Source organism: Pan paniscus, chromosome 21 (genome assembly GCF_029289425.2).
Source record: "Pan paniscus chromosome 21, NHGRI_mPanPan1-v2.0_pri, whole genome shotgun sequence".
In the NCBI taxonomy this organism is placed as follows: domain Eukaryota; kingdom Metazoa; phylum Chordata; class Mammalia; order Primates; family Hominidae; genus Pan; species Pan paniscus.
Window position 1 is genome coordinate 10,393,308 of NC_073270.2, and position 19,836 is coordinate 10,413,143.

Here is a 19,836-nt window from a genome sequence, read left to right on the forward strand (position 1 = left end):
TCAGGTTAAAACTCTCAGGATTATCTTCGATTAATGGCTTTCTCTTGTCCCTTTGGTATAATCGATAAGTATTATCAGCTCCTCCTCCAGCATATTTCTGAAATGGAATCACTTCTCAACACTACTGAGATAACCACCCTGGTTGTAACCAATGTCATCTCTTGCTTTGACCACTCTAACAGCTTCCTGGTTTCATTTGCATCCACTCTTGAGCTCGTGCAATCCTCTCTGCACACAGTAGAAGAGTGATCTTCTTAAAGTATAAATCAGACTGATTTTGCAGCTCATCTGCTTAAAATCCCATAATACTTCCCTCTCCACTAAAAATAAAGGCCAAATTCCTTTCCTAAGCCTATAAACCTTCATGTGATTCTGCCCGTTATTCCAGGTATCTATTGTTGCATAACAAACTATCCCAAAACTGAGTGCTTGAAGTAACAACAATTCATTATTTCTCATGGTGCTCTAGGTTGGCTGGCCTCAGCTGGCTAGTTCTTCTGCTCCACTTGGTATTGACTGGGGTCACTTGTATGGCTGTGCTTGGTTGGGAACCCAGCTGGGGCTGAAATGTCCAACATGGTTTTCCTGACACATCTGGTGCCCCAGTTGGGATGTCTGCCTGGGCTGCTCGCTCCTTCTCCACATATCTCTCCACATTTAGTGGTCAAGTTCAAGTTTCTTTACCTGGACGCTGAATCTCAAGAGAGCAACAAAGGAAACTGCCAGAATCAATTCTTAAAGCCTAGGCCATGACATTCCATTGGTCTATGCCATTGGTCAAATTAAGTCATAAGGTCAGCCCAGACTCACGGACTCAAAGGGGAGGGAAGATAGGCCCACCTCTTGATTGGAAGAAGGATATTAATATACAAGAATGGGAGAGATTTTGGGCAGCCATTTTGGAAATAACCTTCCATACCTACCTGCCTCTCCAATCTAGTTTCATATCAATCTACCCCAGTCACACTGTGCATCTTTGTCATTCCAAAAGGTGCTGAGATAGCAAGTACTAGTGTTCCCCACAATATCCTTCCACCCATCATCTTCCAGAATAGAACTGAATCTCAGCTAGGTTCATGACTTCCCAGAGTAAATACTACATTTCCTAGGCTCCCTTGAAGCCAGGTATGAACATATGACCATATGATTCCATTCTGAGCAATGGAACGTCAGGAGAATTGTCCAGTGGAAGTGTTGGTGAACCTTCCTTAGAATACAGCAGTGGCCTCTCCATTAACCTCTTCCTCCTGTGCCCTGTGCTCTTCTATGCTGGTTGGACCTATGGGGACATGGAGAATGAATGTCTTGCCACGCTGAAGAAGCCTCAGTCTCTGAGCCCACATGATGGCCAACCAGCCCTGGAACAATGATCCCAGGATGTTTCTTTGAAGGAAATAGACTGCTAATGTGTTTAAGCTACAGTTAGAAGGTGTTTTTCATCTTTCACAGCCACTTAATCCTTACTGCTGGGCATTTGCAGTGGAGGGAACAGCAAGAGCAAAGGGCCAGGGGCTGGAGAGCATCCAGAATGGGAGCAGAGCCAAGGGGCTGAGTGATTGCAGAAGAGGCAAGGGTAGCCAAATCATGTAAAGCCTGGTAGGCCTGGCTTTTCCATCTGGATGAAATGGGAAACAATTACAGAGTTTCGAGGAAGGCATGACAAAGCCTTACCTACACTGTAGAATCACTCTTGATCTCATGTGCAGAACTGGCCATGGCAGCACCATGGCAGAAGCAGAGGCTGATTAGGAGGTACTTATCTAGATGACAGAGAGTAGTGGCATAGACCAGGGAGAGGGCAACGAAGATGGTGAGGAGTGGTCAGATCATGTGTCTAGTCTGAAGGGAGAGATGCCAGGATTTGCTGATAGATTGGATGGGATGTGGGCTATGATGGAATGGGAGGAGTCAGTGTTGGTCTAGAAAGTTTTGGTCTGAGTAACTCCCAGCTACTTGGGAGGATTGCTTAAGCCCAGTAGTTCAAGGTTACAATGAGCTATGACCATGCAACTGCACTCCAGCCTGGGTGACAGAGCAAGACCGTGTCTCTAAAAGAGCCCTTTGCTCTTGCTGCTCCTCCAATAGAAATGCCCAGCAGTAAGGATTAAGTGGCTGTGAAAGATGAAAAACACCTTCTAACTATAGCTTAAACATGTTAGCATTCTATTTCCTTCAAAGAATCTGGGATCATTGTTCCAGGGCTGGTTGGCCATCCTGTGGGCTCAGAGACTGAGGCTTCTTCAACCTGGAAAGACACTCATTCTCCATGTCCCCATAGGTCCATTATAGTTAGCGGCAGCTAACTTTAATGGAGTAGGTTGACAAGGAGCAGGGTTTTTTTGCAAGGGTGAGGCATTAGGAGTTTGGTTTTGAACTTTGTATTAGCCAGAGTTCTGGAGAAACGGAACCAATAGAATGTGGAAAGAGAAAGAGAGAGGTTTATTTTAAGAAACTGGCTCACACAGTTATGGAGGCTGGCAATTTCAAAATCGGCAGGAAAGCAGTAGGCTGGAGACCCAGGGAAGAGTTGACTTTACAGCTTGAGTCTGAAGGCAGCCTGGAGAAGATTCTCCACTTTCTCAGAGGACCTCAATCTTTTCTCTTACAGTTTTCAACTGATTGGATAAGGCCAACCCATACTACAGAGGGTAATCTGCTTTATTCAAAGTCTACTGATTTAAATGTTAATCATATCTCATACCTTCACAGCAATATCGAACCTGGTGTTTGACCAAACCTCTGAGCACCATAACCTACCCAAGCTGACAGATAAAGTTAACCATTAAGGCTGGGCACAGCAGCTCACACCTGTAATCCCAGTGCTCTGGGAGGCTGAGGAAGAAGGATCTCTTGAGCCTAGGAGTTTTGAGACCACTCTGGGTAACACAGTGAGACCCTGTCTATAAATTATTTTTAAGGTTGCATTTAACTTGTTGTGGTGGTGTGTGTCTGTAGACCCAGATACTTGTGAGGATTGCCTAAGCCCAGTAGCTCAAGGTTACAATGAGCTATGACCATGTGTCTGCACTCCAGCCTGAGTGTCAGAGCAAGACCCTGTCTCTAAAAAGAAAAATCCCCATTGTGGACATGTTTAGTTATAAATGGCTTTCTATAACCCAGTATAGATGTTGAGTAGGCATTTGGCAAACATTTGAGATCATGAACATATGCATTTTGTTTAAAGAAACAAAACTGAATGATACAGTCAACTGAGTGAGTGTAGAACATATAATCTTCCAGATCCTCCCACTTTTTTTTTCCAGTATTCTGACTGTCCTGTGACCTGGCCAGCTTCATGTTTAATCCCTGAAGCCTTAAATTCAAGCTGGGGCCTTCAACATTTCCACGCACTGGTAAACTTGTTTGCATTGTTGCCCAAAACTCTAAAAGGTCAAACATGTTGTTAAACACATAGAAACTAGCCCCTGCTCTGAGCCAAATTCCTTAAACTTCCAGATAAACTTCATAACCCAACCCCCTCACTGGAGACATACCTGGGTAAAACATCTCTTGTATCACTGTCCCTCACAAGGAAGCTGCAGCACCCTGTCTATATAAATTCATCTAAGAAACTCATTGGACAATCAGCCTGGTGTTTAGCGCTTCTTTGGAATCCCCACTGGCCCCATCTCAGAACACTCTGAAGCAGTCCCTAGTGGGAACTCTCCTGCCACCACTTTTGAGGCAACTCTAGCTGCAGATTCAGCCAGATGGAACAGTAGGAAGAGACAAGAAGACGTTTGAGGATTAGCATTTCCATCTTAAGAGTTAGCACAAGCCAGGCATGGTGGCTCACAACTGTAATCCTAGCACTTTGGGAAGCCAAGGTGGGAGGATCGCTTGAGCCCAGGAGTTTGAGATCAGTCTGGCCAACATAGGAAGACCCTGTATCTACAAAAATAAAACAAAACAAAAAACTACTAGCCAGGTGTGGTGGCACATGCCTGTACTCCCCACTACTTGGGAGGCTGAGATGGGAGGATCACTTGAGCCTGTGAGGTGAAGGCTGCAGTGAGCTGTAATTGCACCATTGCACTCCAGCTTGGGTAACAGAGAAAGCCCTGTCTCAAAAAAAAAAAAAAAAAAAAGGAATCACAAGCGAGGAAGAGTCGCCAAGGAAATTGTGAGGAAACCAGTGACTCATGAGAAATGCAAGAGAGTGAACTGTTCTGGAAGCCAATGAGCAAAGGGCCTTGATAAAGAAATAATCAACTGTGTCAAATTTGGCTAAGTCAAGTACGACCTGAGAATTTATCATTAAATTTGGCATCTTGGAAACCTGAAAAACCTCATGTATCAGTTTAGGTTGAACCCATGGAGAAGCAAAACCAGTAGAAGATACCTGTTAAGAGATTTACTGCATGGAACTGGCTTATGTGATTATGGGGCAATGAGTGGATAAGTCCAAATTCCACAGGCATTAGGAAGGACAGGCTGGGACTCTCAGGCTTCTGTTCACAGGCAGATTGTTTTTTTCTCCAGAGAATCCTCAGCTCTGCTCTTAAGAACTTCAGCTGATTGGATGAGGTCCACCAGATTATCTAAAATATCTCCCTTGCTTAAAGTCAATTGATAATAGACTTTAATAACAGCTGCAAAATATCTTCACAGCAGCACCTAAATTACTGTTTGAATAAAATTTCCTAACCAAGTTGACACATCAAAGACCATCACACCTCAGCAAGACCAACTTGGGTGGGTCCCAGTTGAAGTGGGCTCAAGAGAATGGGAAGAAAACATGGAGATAGTGCTTGTAGACAGTCATTTCAAAGAGCCATGCTATGAAAAGAAGCAGAGAAATGAATCGGTGACTGGAAGGTAATTGGATCATGGGTTAAATGGCTGAGGTAGAATTTAAGAGAAGACCATTAGCAGGGAGGAGCTTGAGGGACTGGAATTGGTGAGATTAGAAAGCCACAGCTATGGATAGTGAAACCACCAAGAAGAGGAAGAGGAGGAGGAACATTACAGAGAGTGATCTTGAGTCGATAGCTAACATATTCAGAGAATGAGGCGTCACTCATTGTTGGGATGGGAGTAACAGTACATGGTTGCATGAGAAAGAGTAGTGGAGTTACAGTCCGATAACATCAGATATGAAGCTGAGAGAGAAGGGGCTGTCTTGGGGGGAAAAATAAGACAGTAGTCTGGGAGAACAACAATGAAGATTAAAGGAGACACACACCCTTCAGACACAGTGGCACTAAAGTTTGGGAGTTTACAGCTCCCTCTTGAAAGGGCTGCATGGAAAGCAGTGTCCCTTCATAGAATATCCTGATCTGAGTTAGAGCAAGCAAGGGAGGGGTATTTGCAGAGAAGAAGTTGCAGATTTCAGGAATTTTGCTGATGACTGTTCATGAGTTCCAGAAGATAAGTGGGGTGGGAGATGACATTCTTATGGGGGGTTTCAGAGCTGTATAAGGAGGAGCTGAGGGCTGGGCTCATGGAGGTCCCTGACAGGGTAGGGATAAAGGACACAGGAGAATAGTCTGGATAATTTCCAGATGGTGGTAGTGACACTGTGGATGCTGAGGAGCAGACAGGGGCAGGGAGAGTCTTGGCAGCAGCATAATGAGTTCTAGGCCCTATTTTCCCTTTTACTAATGGGGATATAAAAGCTGGGAGTAGGGGAGTTGTATCCCAGCTCTTAATCTTCCAGGCCTCAGTTTCCTCATGGAAACTAATCTAAGAGTTGGGATACAATGGAGACATTGCTCTTTAAAGGAGTCTGGTGTAGACAAAAGTTAGTGTATTTGTTCTCTTTCAGTCTTAAAAAACAAGGGGACATCTTCGACACAAGGAAAAGTGTTTGCTTTCCCCAGACTTAGGAAGCTATAGAAAAAATTCCTGCGCTCTATTTATTGCACATGATAATGAGGAAGTGAAAAGCCCTTTGCTGCCCCCTTTCCCTCGTGGTCTCTATGCCTCATCTGAGCATATGCACCAAGGCTGAGTGTACAGCAGCACTCAAGCTGAGATGACTGATTCCCTCCTCCAGCCTTCCCCCAGGCCAGCAGTTCCTAAAGTGTGGTCCTTGGACCTGCAGTATCAGAGTCACCTGGGAACCTATTAGAAATGCAAGTTCTCTTGCTGCACTACAGTCCTATGGAATCAGAATCTCTGGGGAAGGAGCCCAACAATGTGCTTTAACAAGCCCTGCAGGCAATTCTGATAATTGTTCAAGGTTAAGAATCACTGCTTTAGACACAACACACATTTCGGTCAGACAGAATAGCCTCCAGTTTTCCTGGTTTTTCATACTGTTTTGTATCCCTGGACTTTGATGCTTGAAAATCCTCCCCTGCAGTGGATCTGCCTCCCACACCCTTCTAGACCAGTTTGGTCAACACCTCCCCTGAGAGGCCCTTCCTAGCCAGGCTGAGGGAGACACGCTCCTCTCTGCATGCAGAGAAAAATTCCTACCGTCTTCTACTTGAGTATTTATTATATTGTTTCATAACTGTTTACTTGATCTCACTCCTGAAGACATGGATTTTATCCTCTCACATTTAACATTTGAAATGCCTATTATGTTTTAAGGCACTGGAGAATAAGAACTTTTTTTAAAAAAAGATTGAGATCTTTATTCTAATAAAAAGGACCAGACAACGAGTAATGTAAATGAATGTGTTTCATTAGTTCTAACTCTGAATGTGTCCTGATCGATGGCATGCCATGGTTTAACTGGCAGCGTGTTTTGCTTTTGTAATAGTACATAAAATAATGGTGTGGTTTACAATAATGTGGAACCTTAAATTTGATGAAATGCAAACTGTTAAGAAAGTGATACGTTATAAGGAGAAAAACAAAGCCTGGATGAAGGATGGGTGGAGAGAGGGTATCATTTGAAACAGAATGTCCAAGAAAGGCTTCACTGAGAGGGTCCCATTTGAAGACATACCTCAGTAAGGCAAGTGAGGAGTCCTAGGGATATGGAGGAGAGTAAGGGTGTGGGAAGAGCATTCAAGGTAGAAGGAACAATGAGGACAAAGGTCCAAGTGCAAGAAAAATGGTGTGTGTCTTGTTGATCTGTTTATAACAGAGCTTAGAACAGTGTGTGGTAAATACCCATAAATGTTTCTGTAACAGACCTCAACCATTGGTAATGTAGGGATACTTTTAGAACATAATGATTACAATGTATTTCAACTTCATGCCCATGCTGGCATTACTGACTCCTGGAAATAACAAAGCAATGTGATAGAGAAGTGTAAATTCAGGAAATACTGTTTTCCATCTGTGGTGTTGCAGGCTTTATGACAGGTGTTGGGGATACAGATAAATATGGTCCTTGCCCTCAAGGAGTTCTCAACTAGCAGGAAACACAGAAAAATAACCACAATATAAAGCTATAAAGGTACAGTCACAGGTGTATGAAATGTATTATTGTAGCCACATAAGAAGGAGTAATATCTGTGTTTATTTATACTCCTGTCAAACCCTATTTCAAATTTCATTCTCTTGGAGGGAAGTAATAAGCAGTCTTTTAGCAGTAATTGGGTTGGACTATTTGTCTATGAGAAGTACATCTACCATATGGTTTCTGATCTTGATATTTTATCAAATCTCCAATTGCCAAGGTACTTTAGATTCCAGGTCACACATCGGACATTCTTAAGAAATGGGACATAAAACATGGCCTAAAGGTTACGTATTCTGCTACTAATGTCATTTTTTAAATAATAATGCATCAAAGCACTTGAATGCTAGGACAAGATGCCCAACAAATGCAACTTGCTACTCTGTTCCAACTTGTGACACTTACAAACCCGTAACACGGATTTCCGCCCTCATTTTTTTTGTTCTTTTTGAGATGGAGTCTCTCACTGTCGTCCAGGCTGGAGTGCAGTGGCATGATCTCTGCTCACTGCAGCCTCTCCCAGATTCAAGCAATTCTCCTGCCTCAGCCTTCTGAGTAACTGGGATTACAGGCATCCACCACCATGCCTGGCTAATTTTTTGTATTTTTAGTAGAGACTAGGTTTCACTATGTTGGCCAGGCTGGTCTTGAACTCCTAACCTCCTGATCTGCCTGCCTTGGCCTTCCAAAGTGCTGGGATTACAGGCATGAGCCACCGCACCTGGCCTCCTCCATCATCTTTTAAAAGATGTGGAAGGTGAGCTGATTCCAGCTGGCTTTAAGTGCAGCTGAGTCAAGTAATCAAAGTCCTGTGGCCCTGATTTCTCTCTCTTGGTTCTGATTTTCTCTATGTTACTGGAAACTCTGTTTCCTCATGGTGGAAGCTTAAGTTGTCACCTTCTGGCAGCTCCAGACCTTACATCCTCTTAGCCAAGTCCTGAGAAGAACAAGAATATCTTTCCCACAAGCTCTGAGAAATGCTTTATCCTTCCTCATAAGGTCAGATATTGATCCCTATACCAGTAATCAGTGCAGATTCAACATCGCCAGAATTCTATGCAGTGAGAGTTGGGGATAGTATTTCCTTTGAGAGAAATAGAGTATGGGTAAAGGAAGTAGTAGTACATACCTGCGGTGGGGCAAGAGCAAAACAGAAGATGTCTACTAAATCTCCTATCAAAACATGAACTTGATTGATCATCACACCAGTAATGGAATGGCCCCTGCCTCATAGCTCCTGAATGACTGACATACTCCTGCCTCTTTTGTCCTGTCCTCACTTTTCTCATACACCCAGCTTCATATGCTATGGACTGAATTATGTCCCCTCAAAATTAACATGTTGAAGCCCTAATCCCCAAAGTGATGAGTACTTGGAGATTGGGTTTTGGGGAGATAATTAGGTTTAGATGATGTCACGAGGGTGGGGCCATGTGAGGACATATACAGAAGGCAACATGTGGCTTATTCAGCAATCCAGGAAGAGAACCCTCAGCAGAACCTGACCATGCTGGTGCCCTGAGCTTGGACTTCCAGCCACCAGAACAGAATGATGAGAAAGAAATCTCTGTTGTTTAAGCCACCCAGTCTATGACATTTTGTTATGGCAACCCAAGCAGAGTAGTATACCATAGAAAGGCAAAATTATTTGGACATTCTGGTTTACGCACGCTTCTGGAAATTTGCAAGGGAACAGTGAAACTCAATTCTACTTTTTGTTCTAGTTGAAGTAATTGTTGAGACCTGCACTGTCTAATACAGAAGCCACCAGACACTTGTGGCACTTGAGCATTTGAAATATAGCTATTCCATATTAGAAACACCAGACTTCAAAGACTTAATAAAAAATGTAAAATAGCTCATGTAAACTAAAAGTCCTAAGCCCTCCTCCACCAACTGAATGGACACCCTCTTGGCTAAGACCGACTGCAGAGAAACCTTAAAAACTAAGTTCCCGGCCACGTTGGGACAAGAGGTCAGATACGCCTTCTTATTTCCCTTCCCTTTTGTGGTTTAGGCACAATAACTGACCATAATTAATGTTAAAATAGAGGTCATAAGACTGACAGAATGGACTCTTTGTGGTAAGAAAACACCAAATTACAAACAGGACCTCCCATGCCAGGCAAGAGTTATCATGCACCACCCCCCGCCCCCCCCCCCCCACACACACACTTCAAGAATAAACCAGGTTCTAATTGCCAAGGTTTTTTCCTTTTCTCCTTGCAGCTAAACAAGCACTGGCCTCAAGAGAAGCAATATTAAAACAATTTGCAGCTCACCACCAGCCGCTGACTAACGGCGCCCCCCTGTTCCAACAGCCGTAACTACAGCTTTGATTGGACAAGAGGCTGATTTCAGTAACTTCCTCCTGATAAGAAAACCACAGCCATGGACTGATTCTGGCCGGTTTATTCATGGCTGTGCACTTGGTTGCCTTTGTGTCCTAAAAAGGAGGTGTAGGGCCTAATTGTAATACATGTAAATGTTAATTCTCCACCCCAAAGCACACATGGTTATATGTTACCTGCATGTTTGTTCAGTACACATGCCCCAGGACCACCTTCATAAGTATTTGAAGCTCTTCGTATAACCTGTTGACTATGTATGTTTGGCCAACCTGTTCAACTAAAATTTCTGTCTAATTCCTCTCTCCCTCAAAGTGCCTATTTCTGGTCTTTGCTGGAAGCTACACTTCCCAGCTGGTAGGATGGCCACTTGGCAGGCTGTAAACTTTTACAAGAAATAAAGTCTCATTTTCTAAATGTATAGATCTTGTGATTTTTCAGTTAACCCTCACTGCATATTTGTTCTTGATTAGACGTTGAGAAAAATATTTTGGATATATTTGGTTAATTAAAATACATTATTAAAATTAATTTTACCTGTTTCTTTTTTTACTTTTTAAAATGTACCTACAGGATATTTTAAATTGTGTTAAATTATGTGTGTGTTTCACACTGCATTTCTAAGGGACAGTGTTGCCATTGAGATTCCTGAGATGCTCTGAGTCAACCATTCATTTCACACTCTGGTTCTCAAGGTGTCGTCTCCTCTGACTTGAAGCATCAGTACTACTTAGGAACTTGTTAGATATACAAATACACCACCACACCTCAAACCTACAGAATCAGCATCTCTGGGTGGGATCAGAGCTGAGCACACCCTTCATACTAGTGCTTCTGAAACTGATGGACCTGGAATGGGATTACTGGACTTGGCAAAATTAACCTTTGCAAGAGGATCAGGTTTACTGAATTGCAAAGCAATTTAAAATACTGGATTTTGTGCCAAAAATGTTCAAAACTAGACAAGAATATTGAAGCAAAGCAAGCTGTTGTGCTCTGGAAGAGGGCTGCTTGGCTTGGCGAGGGGTTTGGGTCGTAGGGTGAGATAAATAAGTAATCAAGCCCTTCTACCATTTAGTTGAAAATGAGAGATTGGGGGATTTGACCTCATAAACTAATATTTATTGAATTTGATTTTAAACATTTGATTCTAAATCCTCACAAACACCCTTTGTGGTGGGCACTATTATCAACTTCCTTTTGTGGGTAAGGAAACCGAGGCACAGCGAAGCTGATTAGCCATACTTGGCTAATTAAGTATGGTTCAAGGCCATACTTGCTGGAGTCAGAATGACTCAGGCTACAGAATGTCAGGCTACAGAATGAATCAGGCTACAGAGAGCAGTGGGCTTAACACTGCACACATTGTCTTGCCCAGGCTAGACAGATTAGCTAATCTAACTAATCTGTAAAGTGGGTATTTCTACACTAGTCATTCCTGGCTACCATTAAAATCACCTGGAGACACCCAAAACACACACTCCTGCCTAGGCTCCAGCAAACCAGAGATTCTGATTCCATTGGTCTGAATGCACTCAGGAGTGCATAAGAGCCCCCCAGGACGTCCAAAACAGCTCCCACTTGACAGGTGATGAAGAGGAGGCTGGGAGGAACAGGGCTGAACAGGTTGTCAATGGCTAAACTCAGGTTCTGTAAATTGGGCAAGGGCTTCTCCAACCAGACTGTACACAGTCCTTGGATATCTCTCAGATGCACGTTCCGAGGCAGTAGGGCTGGATGAGGCCTGCAATCCTGCGGTCTCCAAGGGACAGTGATGCTACTGGTCTCAGAACTACACTTTGGATTTTGGACAGCACTTTGTCAGATGTCCCGAACCATGTGGTGTTTCCTGGCCAGCTAGAGAGCTGCGGCTTTCCTGACAGTCTGGTCTGGGAGAAGGTATTCTGCTGAGGTGCACCCAGATTTGGGATTCTTTAAGATCCCAGGTTTGAGATCCGTTCAGTGATCTCCAAGACCCAGCTAAGGAGGAAGGCCTTGGAGCAGAGTTGGAGTTCCACTTCTTGAGATGGAGGAAGATTCTGGGAAGCTGAAAGGAAAAAACTCATGGTTACTGCCCAGAGGCAGGAATCGCCGCAACACCACCCTTCTCCAGTTCGTCTGCTCTCCTCTCACCCAAGCTCAGCCTCTGGCTTCCCACTCTTCTCATTCCCTCTGACTCCAGCCTGAGCCATGGGGTGGGGTGTCAGGACAGGGACAAGCAGCCTCTGCCTCCCAGGGGATGCACGACTTTCTTCGTCTTGCTGGAGGGTCAGACAGAAGGAATTCAAGCATTTCGATGCGCATTTCTCACTCACCCTTCTACAACCCTCCCTCACCACTGCCCCGACTTTCAACACCAGTTCTGCCTCCTTCCTCCAAACTGGTTGGCGTGGCACGGGGTTGGCCCTTGGCTTCGCAGTGCCCGGAGGTTCGGGGCGAGCACTGGACCAGAGCCCAAGTTCCCAAGATCCCATTCCACGGGGAGATGCGGACTTTAGGTGGACCCGGAATGGAAGGAGGGTTTTTGCTGCCCGCATGCCCCCAGGGCTCTTTCCGGGAAATGGAAGGGCGAGTCCTTTGCTTCCGCAGCCTCCGGTGGGAAAAGATGCCACGTGGCGCGGTGCGGGCGGACTCAGAGGCCCCAGGCGCCCCCGGGAACTGCCACCTCACTCAGGGCCCGCGGTCCCTGGCGAAAACGGGCGTGGCGCCAGTGCTCAGACCGTGAAGTGGAAAAACGGATCATAACCTCGCGTTAAGGGGAAATTCAGTTTTTTTTCTCTGAGAAATGTATCCTTCCCTAACCAAAATCCAGCACCTAGGGCCACCCATCCCTCGGTCCCTGAGCCCACCCTCTCCCTGCAGGCACAGCCATCCCAGGTTCCGGCCCATCAAGTTGGGAAATGAGACGATCCATCAGTGCCAGGCTCCCGGGAGCTGCAGCTGGCTCCAAGTGCGTGGCCGGAGGCGTCCCCCATCTGCACGAGTCCCCAGAGTCACCCGGGAATAACTGCGCCGCCGCCGCCTCCGCCGCCTGGGCTCCCGACCTCCGCGCGACCCGCGTTAGCTCGCGTTGCCTGCTGTGGCTTTGCTGCTCTGGGCTACAAGGCCGGGCTGGCTTGGGTTGAGACTCCCGAGGCTGCAGGCAAGGCGGTGGGTACAAACTTCCGTAGATCCTGCTGTTTCTCTGAAGAAGAAGAAAAACATTGGCCCCGGAGAATTAGATAATCCTGGGGAAGAAATAGATTTGGGCCTGGCACCTGCGGGGGTAGGTGCCCACGCGGGGTTGCTAGGCCAGGGGACACCTCTGGTGGACAGCAGAGGCCTGGGAGATCTCACAAGCAGGGGCAAGGCTGGGGCACCCCCAAATCTGCTTGTAAGTTGAAACAACCCTAATGGTCACCATGGAGAAAAAAATAACCGAATGGGATATTTTCACACCCTTATTTTGAGGGACTGTTGAAAAAATCTCCAGGGCTTTTATCAGGTGTGGGGCCTCCCAGAGTTCGTATATGGCCCTCACTGGACCAGGGGAGAGAGGCCGGGGACAGGCCACCCTTGAGCGCAGCCAGACAAGGGATCTTACATCCCGCCTGCGGCGTCGGGCAGCGCACCTGGCGGGCTGGACCGGGACAGGGGGCGGTGCGCACCGGGGCTCCCAAGCAGCCTTAGCGGTGGAGACCTTCCGAGGGGAGGGGAGCCTGCGGTTTGTCTCCCGTTACGGTGGAAGACTGCATTTTTCCTCCAGTTCCGATCTAGGGTGGAGAAGTCCCTTCTCCCGCGCCCTCATGCCCAGATTGGGGAATGAGGGGACAGCAGAAAAAAAGCCCTAACATAGCCCAGAGCCTCCAGCAGCTTTGGGCGCCCTGAGGCGTTGGAGGTAGGAGGAGGTGTGAATTTCATTCCCGCCTCTCTGGGCATGGAGCTTAGCTTAGCGAATAGGGACCCTACAGAGGGAACGCCAATGAATGAGTCCACCTTCTCTCCTGGTCCTAGGGCCCGAACCCACTTGTCTCCAGGGCTGGCGCCAGCCCCGCGCGCAGATACCGCTTCCTCTGGGTAACCGCCTGGACTGCCTGCGCGCCCTCGGAGCCCGCCTGGTTGGCAGTCTCTGCTTCGATCTCCTCTAAGCAGAATCTATTTTCTGTTTGGAAAATCTCGTACAGGTCCTGGGGTTGTCCCAGGACCAAACTGCAGCGAGGATCCCCGCGCGCCCCTGGCCCTGGAACGCAGCATCCTCCCCATTTTACCTGGAGGCTAGGTCGTTGGGGCTCTTCGGGGGAATTTCCCTGGGCACGGATACTGTGCTGGCGGTTTAGAAAAGAAAAAGGAAAAGAGAGAAGCGAAGCCTCTGTAACCTGGTCTCCTTCCTCTCCTCGGTTTAATACCCTGCCTCCCCTACTAGTCTCCAGGCTTTTCTCTGGACCCGAGAAGCCCGCGGCCAGTAATCGCCAGGGTCTGTCTCGTCGCCCATCCTCCCCGCCCCAGAGCAAGGTCGGCAGAGGCTTCCCGGGGCATAAGACCTTCAAAGAAAGTCTCAGAGGAGCCAAGACACGCTACCAGGAACTTTCGTCGCCTTTTAAAATTGTCAGATAGACAAGTAAAAACAGTAGCTAACTAAGGGAACAATGGACTCTTGTGACATGTGTAACTCTTCCAGGTACCCCAACACTAAAGACCCCGTGGTTCCTGTCGCCATGGCCTGAACGTACTCAACTCCAGCCCCGGGACTGACCTCTCTCCCTGAGCTTTGGAGCGGGTTTGGACCTAGCCGTTGCAAGTAGGCATGACTTTTATCACCCATCGCTATACCCAGAGCAGCTGCTCGAATGTGCCAAGGAGCCCAACTCGGGTGCAAAGCGCCGACGTCTTTCCCAGGTTGAGGACATCGCGAGCCAGAGGTGCAGGCAGCGAGGCGCCCAACGGTAGAATGCATCTTCCTTCCCGCCGGCAGAAGCCGTCAAGTCTGGAGTTCGCAGCGGGCGCGCGGGCCAGCCCAGGGATACTGAGCCATGAGCAACCAGGCCCACCTACCGCCGCGCCATCCAAAGGTAACACCACAGACCACGGTCCATGTGTCCTGAGCAGCGCACACTTCCTGCACGTTCAGATATTACATTTTAATAATGAAATTCTGAGCACCCCACCCCATCAGCCAAAGGATATTACTCAGATTACTTCCCTACTAAGATCACTCAGACTTGGGGCATGTAGTTCTGGAGGTATCCTTTAGGAAAGCTATGTCGAAGACCAGAGAATTGAAGCCACTCCTTCCACATGTTGTCGCTACTAGAGTAATAAAGTCATAACTAACATATCGCTTCTTATACTCCCATCCCATTCGCCTTTCCAATACACTCTCCCTTTCCCACTATCTTGTTACTAAAACATCTTGCTATGCTTTTACAACGAGAGAGAGAGAGAAAACAAAGTCCTAAACTTACAACATCAGAGCACCCCAGGGAATTCCAGGACTCCAGCTACAATGCAAGCAAAGCTTCAATAGGAGACAGTGGGCTCTGGGCCTCCACTCTCACCCTCCTTCCCAAAGGCCATTAATATAAATTTTCCTTAGTTCCAAACACATCTTCAAGTTAATATGCAGATAACTTCAGATAGACAATTAAAAGAGTAATTGGCCGGTCACGGTGGCTTACACCTGTAATCCCAGCACTTTGGGAGGCCGAGGCAGGCGGATCACGAGGTCAGGAGTTCGAGACCAGCCTGGCCAAAATAGTGAAACCCCATCTCTACTAAAAATACAAAAAATTAGCCGGGCGTGGTGGCAAATGCCTGTAGTTCCAGCTACTCAGGAGGCTGAGGCAGGAGAATAGCTTGAATCCAGGAGGCAGATGTTGCAGTGAGCGAAGATTGCACCACTGCACTCTAGCCTGGGCGACAGAGTGAGAGTCTCAAAAAAACAAAACAAAACAAAAAAAACAAAACAGAGAGAGAGAGAGAGAGAGTAGTAACCAAGGGAACAATGGACTCCTGTGACATCTCATAGATTTTTAGGGTACTGCATTATCCCAGAATTCAGGTAGCAAAATACGTTAAATGAGACACAGCTTGTCTAACCTTAGGCCTATTGTGACAGATGTCATTTCTTGGAGAACAGACTCATTAAAGATTTTTTAAAATCCTCAAATGAGTTTTAATTCAACCTTACAGAAAGGTGCCCTGCCCAGAAGTTAACAAGGTTTTCCTCCCTCCCGAGATAGCAGAGTGAATTGTTTATCACTGACCAAAAATGTAAGACTGACCAGAACAGTTAACTAATCACGGATTCAAAAGACAAAAATGATTTACTTGCTACTGAAATTTTGAGGAATGATTACCTGGCCCCTCACCATTTACTTATTTAGGGTTTGCTATAAGGATGCAGTTCTCTATATTGCCCCATGCTGAAGGCAATTCTTCTAAATGAACTCATAAATGGTATTTTTTTCAGGACTTAGTGTGAACATAGCCAATAAAAAGGCCATTATTCTGGTGGCTTGTTTCCTCCACTGGTTACCGTTATTGCAGAAATAACCATTGTTTCATTAGAGTAGATGCAGGAGACACCAAAGAAGCACTAGGATGAGGAAAATTACACCAAGGGCATGCAGACTGAGTGCACTGGAGCCTAAACTCAATTTTCTGATTCTTTCCAAATATTCTAGGGCTTAGCAATGTATGTGCGAAATATTCTTGTGCATACATTGCTCATGCGCACACTTATTTTTGTACTCTTTGCTCTGGATCTAAACCCTTGTGGGATAGAAACTGAAAAATAATTCTTGTGCATACATTTATTTTTCAGTTTCTATCCCACAAGAGTTTAGATCCTAGAAAGGGTTGCAAAGGTCTTTGAAGGCAATGATTAAATGAAATAATTGTTCTATGATAAGCTGAACACAAGAAAAGTTTTGGTGAGTAGAAAGTCTGGCTTAACAGCTGTGTGCATCTTGTTTGTTTAAATTATTTCTGCTTCTGTTATTCGGGTGTGCGTCCGTTGTCTGTGTGTGGGTTGCAGAGGGATGGCTTGGTGGCTGTGGGGACAACAGAGCAAGGAGTACATTTTTACACTTTACTGTAAAGTGAACTGAAACCTCAATAAACCAAATTTCAGCTGCAACAAAGCCAAGCCTTTTCCTTTTGAAGCTATAAATATGCTTTTCTTATTAGTATTGTTCACTAATTTTCATAGTTTTGTTTCTTGATTCTACAAATACAAGTCAATTGCTTGCACAACCAAGTATAAAAAGATGCCCCTAACAACTTAAAAAGTTTAATTTTATTTAGAATAAATTTTGCATAGGCCATTCTTTTGCATATGCCATATGTGGGTAAATTATCAAATAAGGAAATGAAATAGGGGTTCTATAGTACATAAGGCATTGTTGATTTAGGGCCTAATTTGCTTTTTATTGCAAATGGATAAATATGGATGGATGAAGAGTTACATCTTTGCATTGATTCCCTATTCAATAGATATTTCTTCCATCTGTATCCTTCCTTCCACCCTACATCAGTTTGTCAACTTCTTTCAAGACTCACCTTCTCCAAGAGACCTTTTTTCATCAATTTCAACCACTCTCCCACCTGGGATGCCTGTCTTACTTTTTTTTCCCCCTGAACATTTATGCAGACACTGTGCTAGGCTAACTGGAATCTTTATGTAAATTCTTCTCATCCAAATTGAAAGTTCTATGCAAGGGGCTCTTCTTGCCCTTTTATAAAACAGCAACCACTCAATGGCATGAGATTCATAAAGGCTAATTCAGTAAGTATCCATATGAATTGAAAAACAGCCTTTGAAGGACCTAGAAGATCTAGAGGAGATCCCAAATCCAGTGTGTTTAGGTCACACTGCACCCTAACAGTTTCTATTGACCACCAGCAGCAATAATAAAAATTGACACAGTCACCACCCACACAGGTGTACATATTTATGTCAATTTCTCCTACCATCTTTTAGACTTGAGAAATGAAAAGTAGAGCAAATTCTGGGGAACATTGTTAATATATTAAAATGCAATTTAATGGCAAATTTTTCTCCTTGATCACCTCTTTGCTTATTTTAGAGAACCAAAGAGTTTTTTTCTAGAATGATTAGAAAGATATTTAATTAATGTAGGTGAAAGTTGTAGGTATAATGACCTAACTCCTATTGCAATGTATCACAGTGGATAAGATGATAAATTAATGGGCATTTGTTAGCCATGTTTAAGATTAAACATTAAAAAAGTCATTAAACTGATTGTGCTTTGAAAATAATCCCCCCAGAAAAAAAGAGTTAAAATTGCTTCCTTTCTTCTTTCAACCCATTTGAGTACTCTAGGGTACACTCTCCAGTGTCAACAAAGAGATCATTTATATCAGGTATAATTTTCAAAGGAACAGCCATCTCATTTGTAAATCAACTACTACATTTTAAGATCAATGACCAATGCTACTACTCACCTAATCTTTTATTATTAAGGCAGATAATCATGAATTAATTCAGTTGATCTTTTAACAACTTATATAGTGAAGATATCTGCAATAACATACTGCAAGAGAAATTGTCAAAATCTTTTATAGGTGTCTCTCCTACTTGTGTAATGATAAATATCTTTTGGTTTTCAAAGCATCAAGCATACTGGAAGTAGTAAGTATTCGGTTAATGTTTATGGATCTATTTGTACTTTGTTTATTTATACTCATTGGCCCATTTGGTTTAACTAGCCATCCCCTGAGTTATTTTCCCAATTTTTCAGATGAGAACAAATAAAATCTTTAGAAGGTCACAAAAATAATAAGTAGTGAATCCTGGACTGAAATCTACTCATTTCTGTCCTCATAAAATACTGGAGAGAGAGAGAGAGAGAGAGAGAGAGAATAAATACTTTATTACATGTCTCATTGTTTTCCAGTTTTCCAGTACTACAGGAAAATAAGTGTTTAATAATAATTGCTAACATGAAAAAATGTAACACATACAAATGTTATATCTTCCACTTTCAACTGATGAGAACTGACATATCAATCTTCTGTATAAAATCATTTCTGTTAAGTTCTGTAAAATTTGCATCAATTCTTCTATATATAATCATCTTTGTAAAGTTCTTGAGAAATGTTTGGATGAAATACTGAACTACAAACATAAAAGTCAAGATGTCAAAATATAATGTCAATTTTAATATTACTTTATAATTTGAATTGCTAGTGATCTAATGATTGATACAGGAATATGTTTGAAAGCCAAAAACATTATATAGATACTTTGTGGCAGATATGTCAGAATGTGATTATACTTAAAACAGCATTCTATAAATTTCAAGAATGTGAATTAATGATAGAGATTTCAGGTTTCAGATTATTATTTGATATTGAATAAAGATTTTTATGGAAGTCAAAATATGGAGTAAAAATATTATATAAGGAGAAATGAAGATAATCTCACAGAGTTAAAGCATGTGATTTTTGTATTTTAATTCTAACTGACCATGTGACATTTGGGAAGGTCATTTAATTTATTTGAGCCTCAGTTTTGGGGTATGTGAAACCACAGTAACTCATATCTTTCCTTGCCTACCCTCTAAGATTGGGGAGAATCAAATTAGATAATGCAGGTGAAATACTTCGCAATTTTCCCTTTAATATGACATTGTTTTATAACATTATATTACTGATGCAACATTTATTTGCATTATGAAATATCTTCTAAGGAATAAAATATTTGGACATCACTACAATTGATGAGGACTGCATGTGTATTTTTGAAAGCTGTATTCTGATTTACAGAGCAAAACTAAAAAATAAGCAAGCTACCAAATATGTAAATACAGGAATTAGCCCAGTAGTATTTGTTCTTCTGTTCCACTACAGGCTTTAGAGTAATATCAGTGTGTGTTTTTCTTACATAACTATGTGACATTACTTAGGGCATAATTCTAAAATTTCTGTCCTAGGAGACACTAGATAACTCTCAAAAACTTCTGATTTGCTTGCATCCCTTTTTGGCAGAGTGGTCACAGTATAATGCGGGAGGGTAGGTGACCCCAGAGTTCAGAGTCCTCATGCACCCGGGAGCAAAATTCACAGGAAAATAAGCCCACATGGAGCTACTGCATTGTCTGATGGCCTCGTTCGAGGAGGCGTCAA

General features: G+C 44.0%; 1 protein-coding gene across 1 annotated transcript in view; it reads left to right on the plus strand.

The window, feature by feature from the left end:
* The window catches only part of PLCB4 (phospholipase C beta 4), a 435,586-nt gene extending 425,459 nt beyond the window's left edge, over window positions 1–10,127 (plus strand). The window contains exon 39 of the mRNA XM_055104916.2: window positions 9,590–10,127. Coding sequence (XP_054960891.1) covers window positions 9,590–9,625 — 36 coding nt within the window. The 3' untranslated portion in view covers window positions 9,626–10,127. The remainder of the gene's footprint in view (window positions 1–9,589) is intronic.
* The last annotated feature ends 9,709 nt before the right edge of the window (window positions 10,128–19,836 follow it).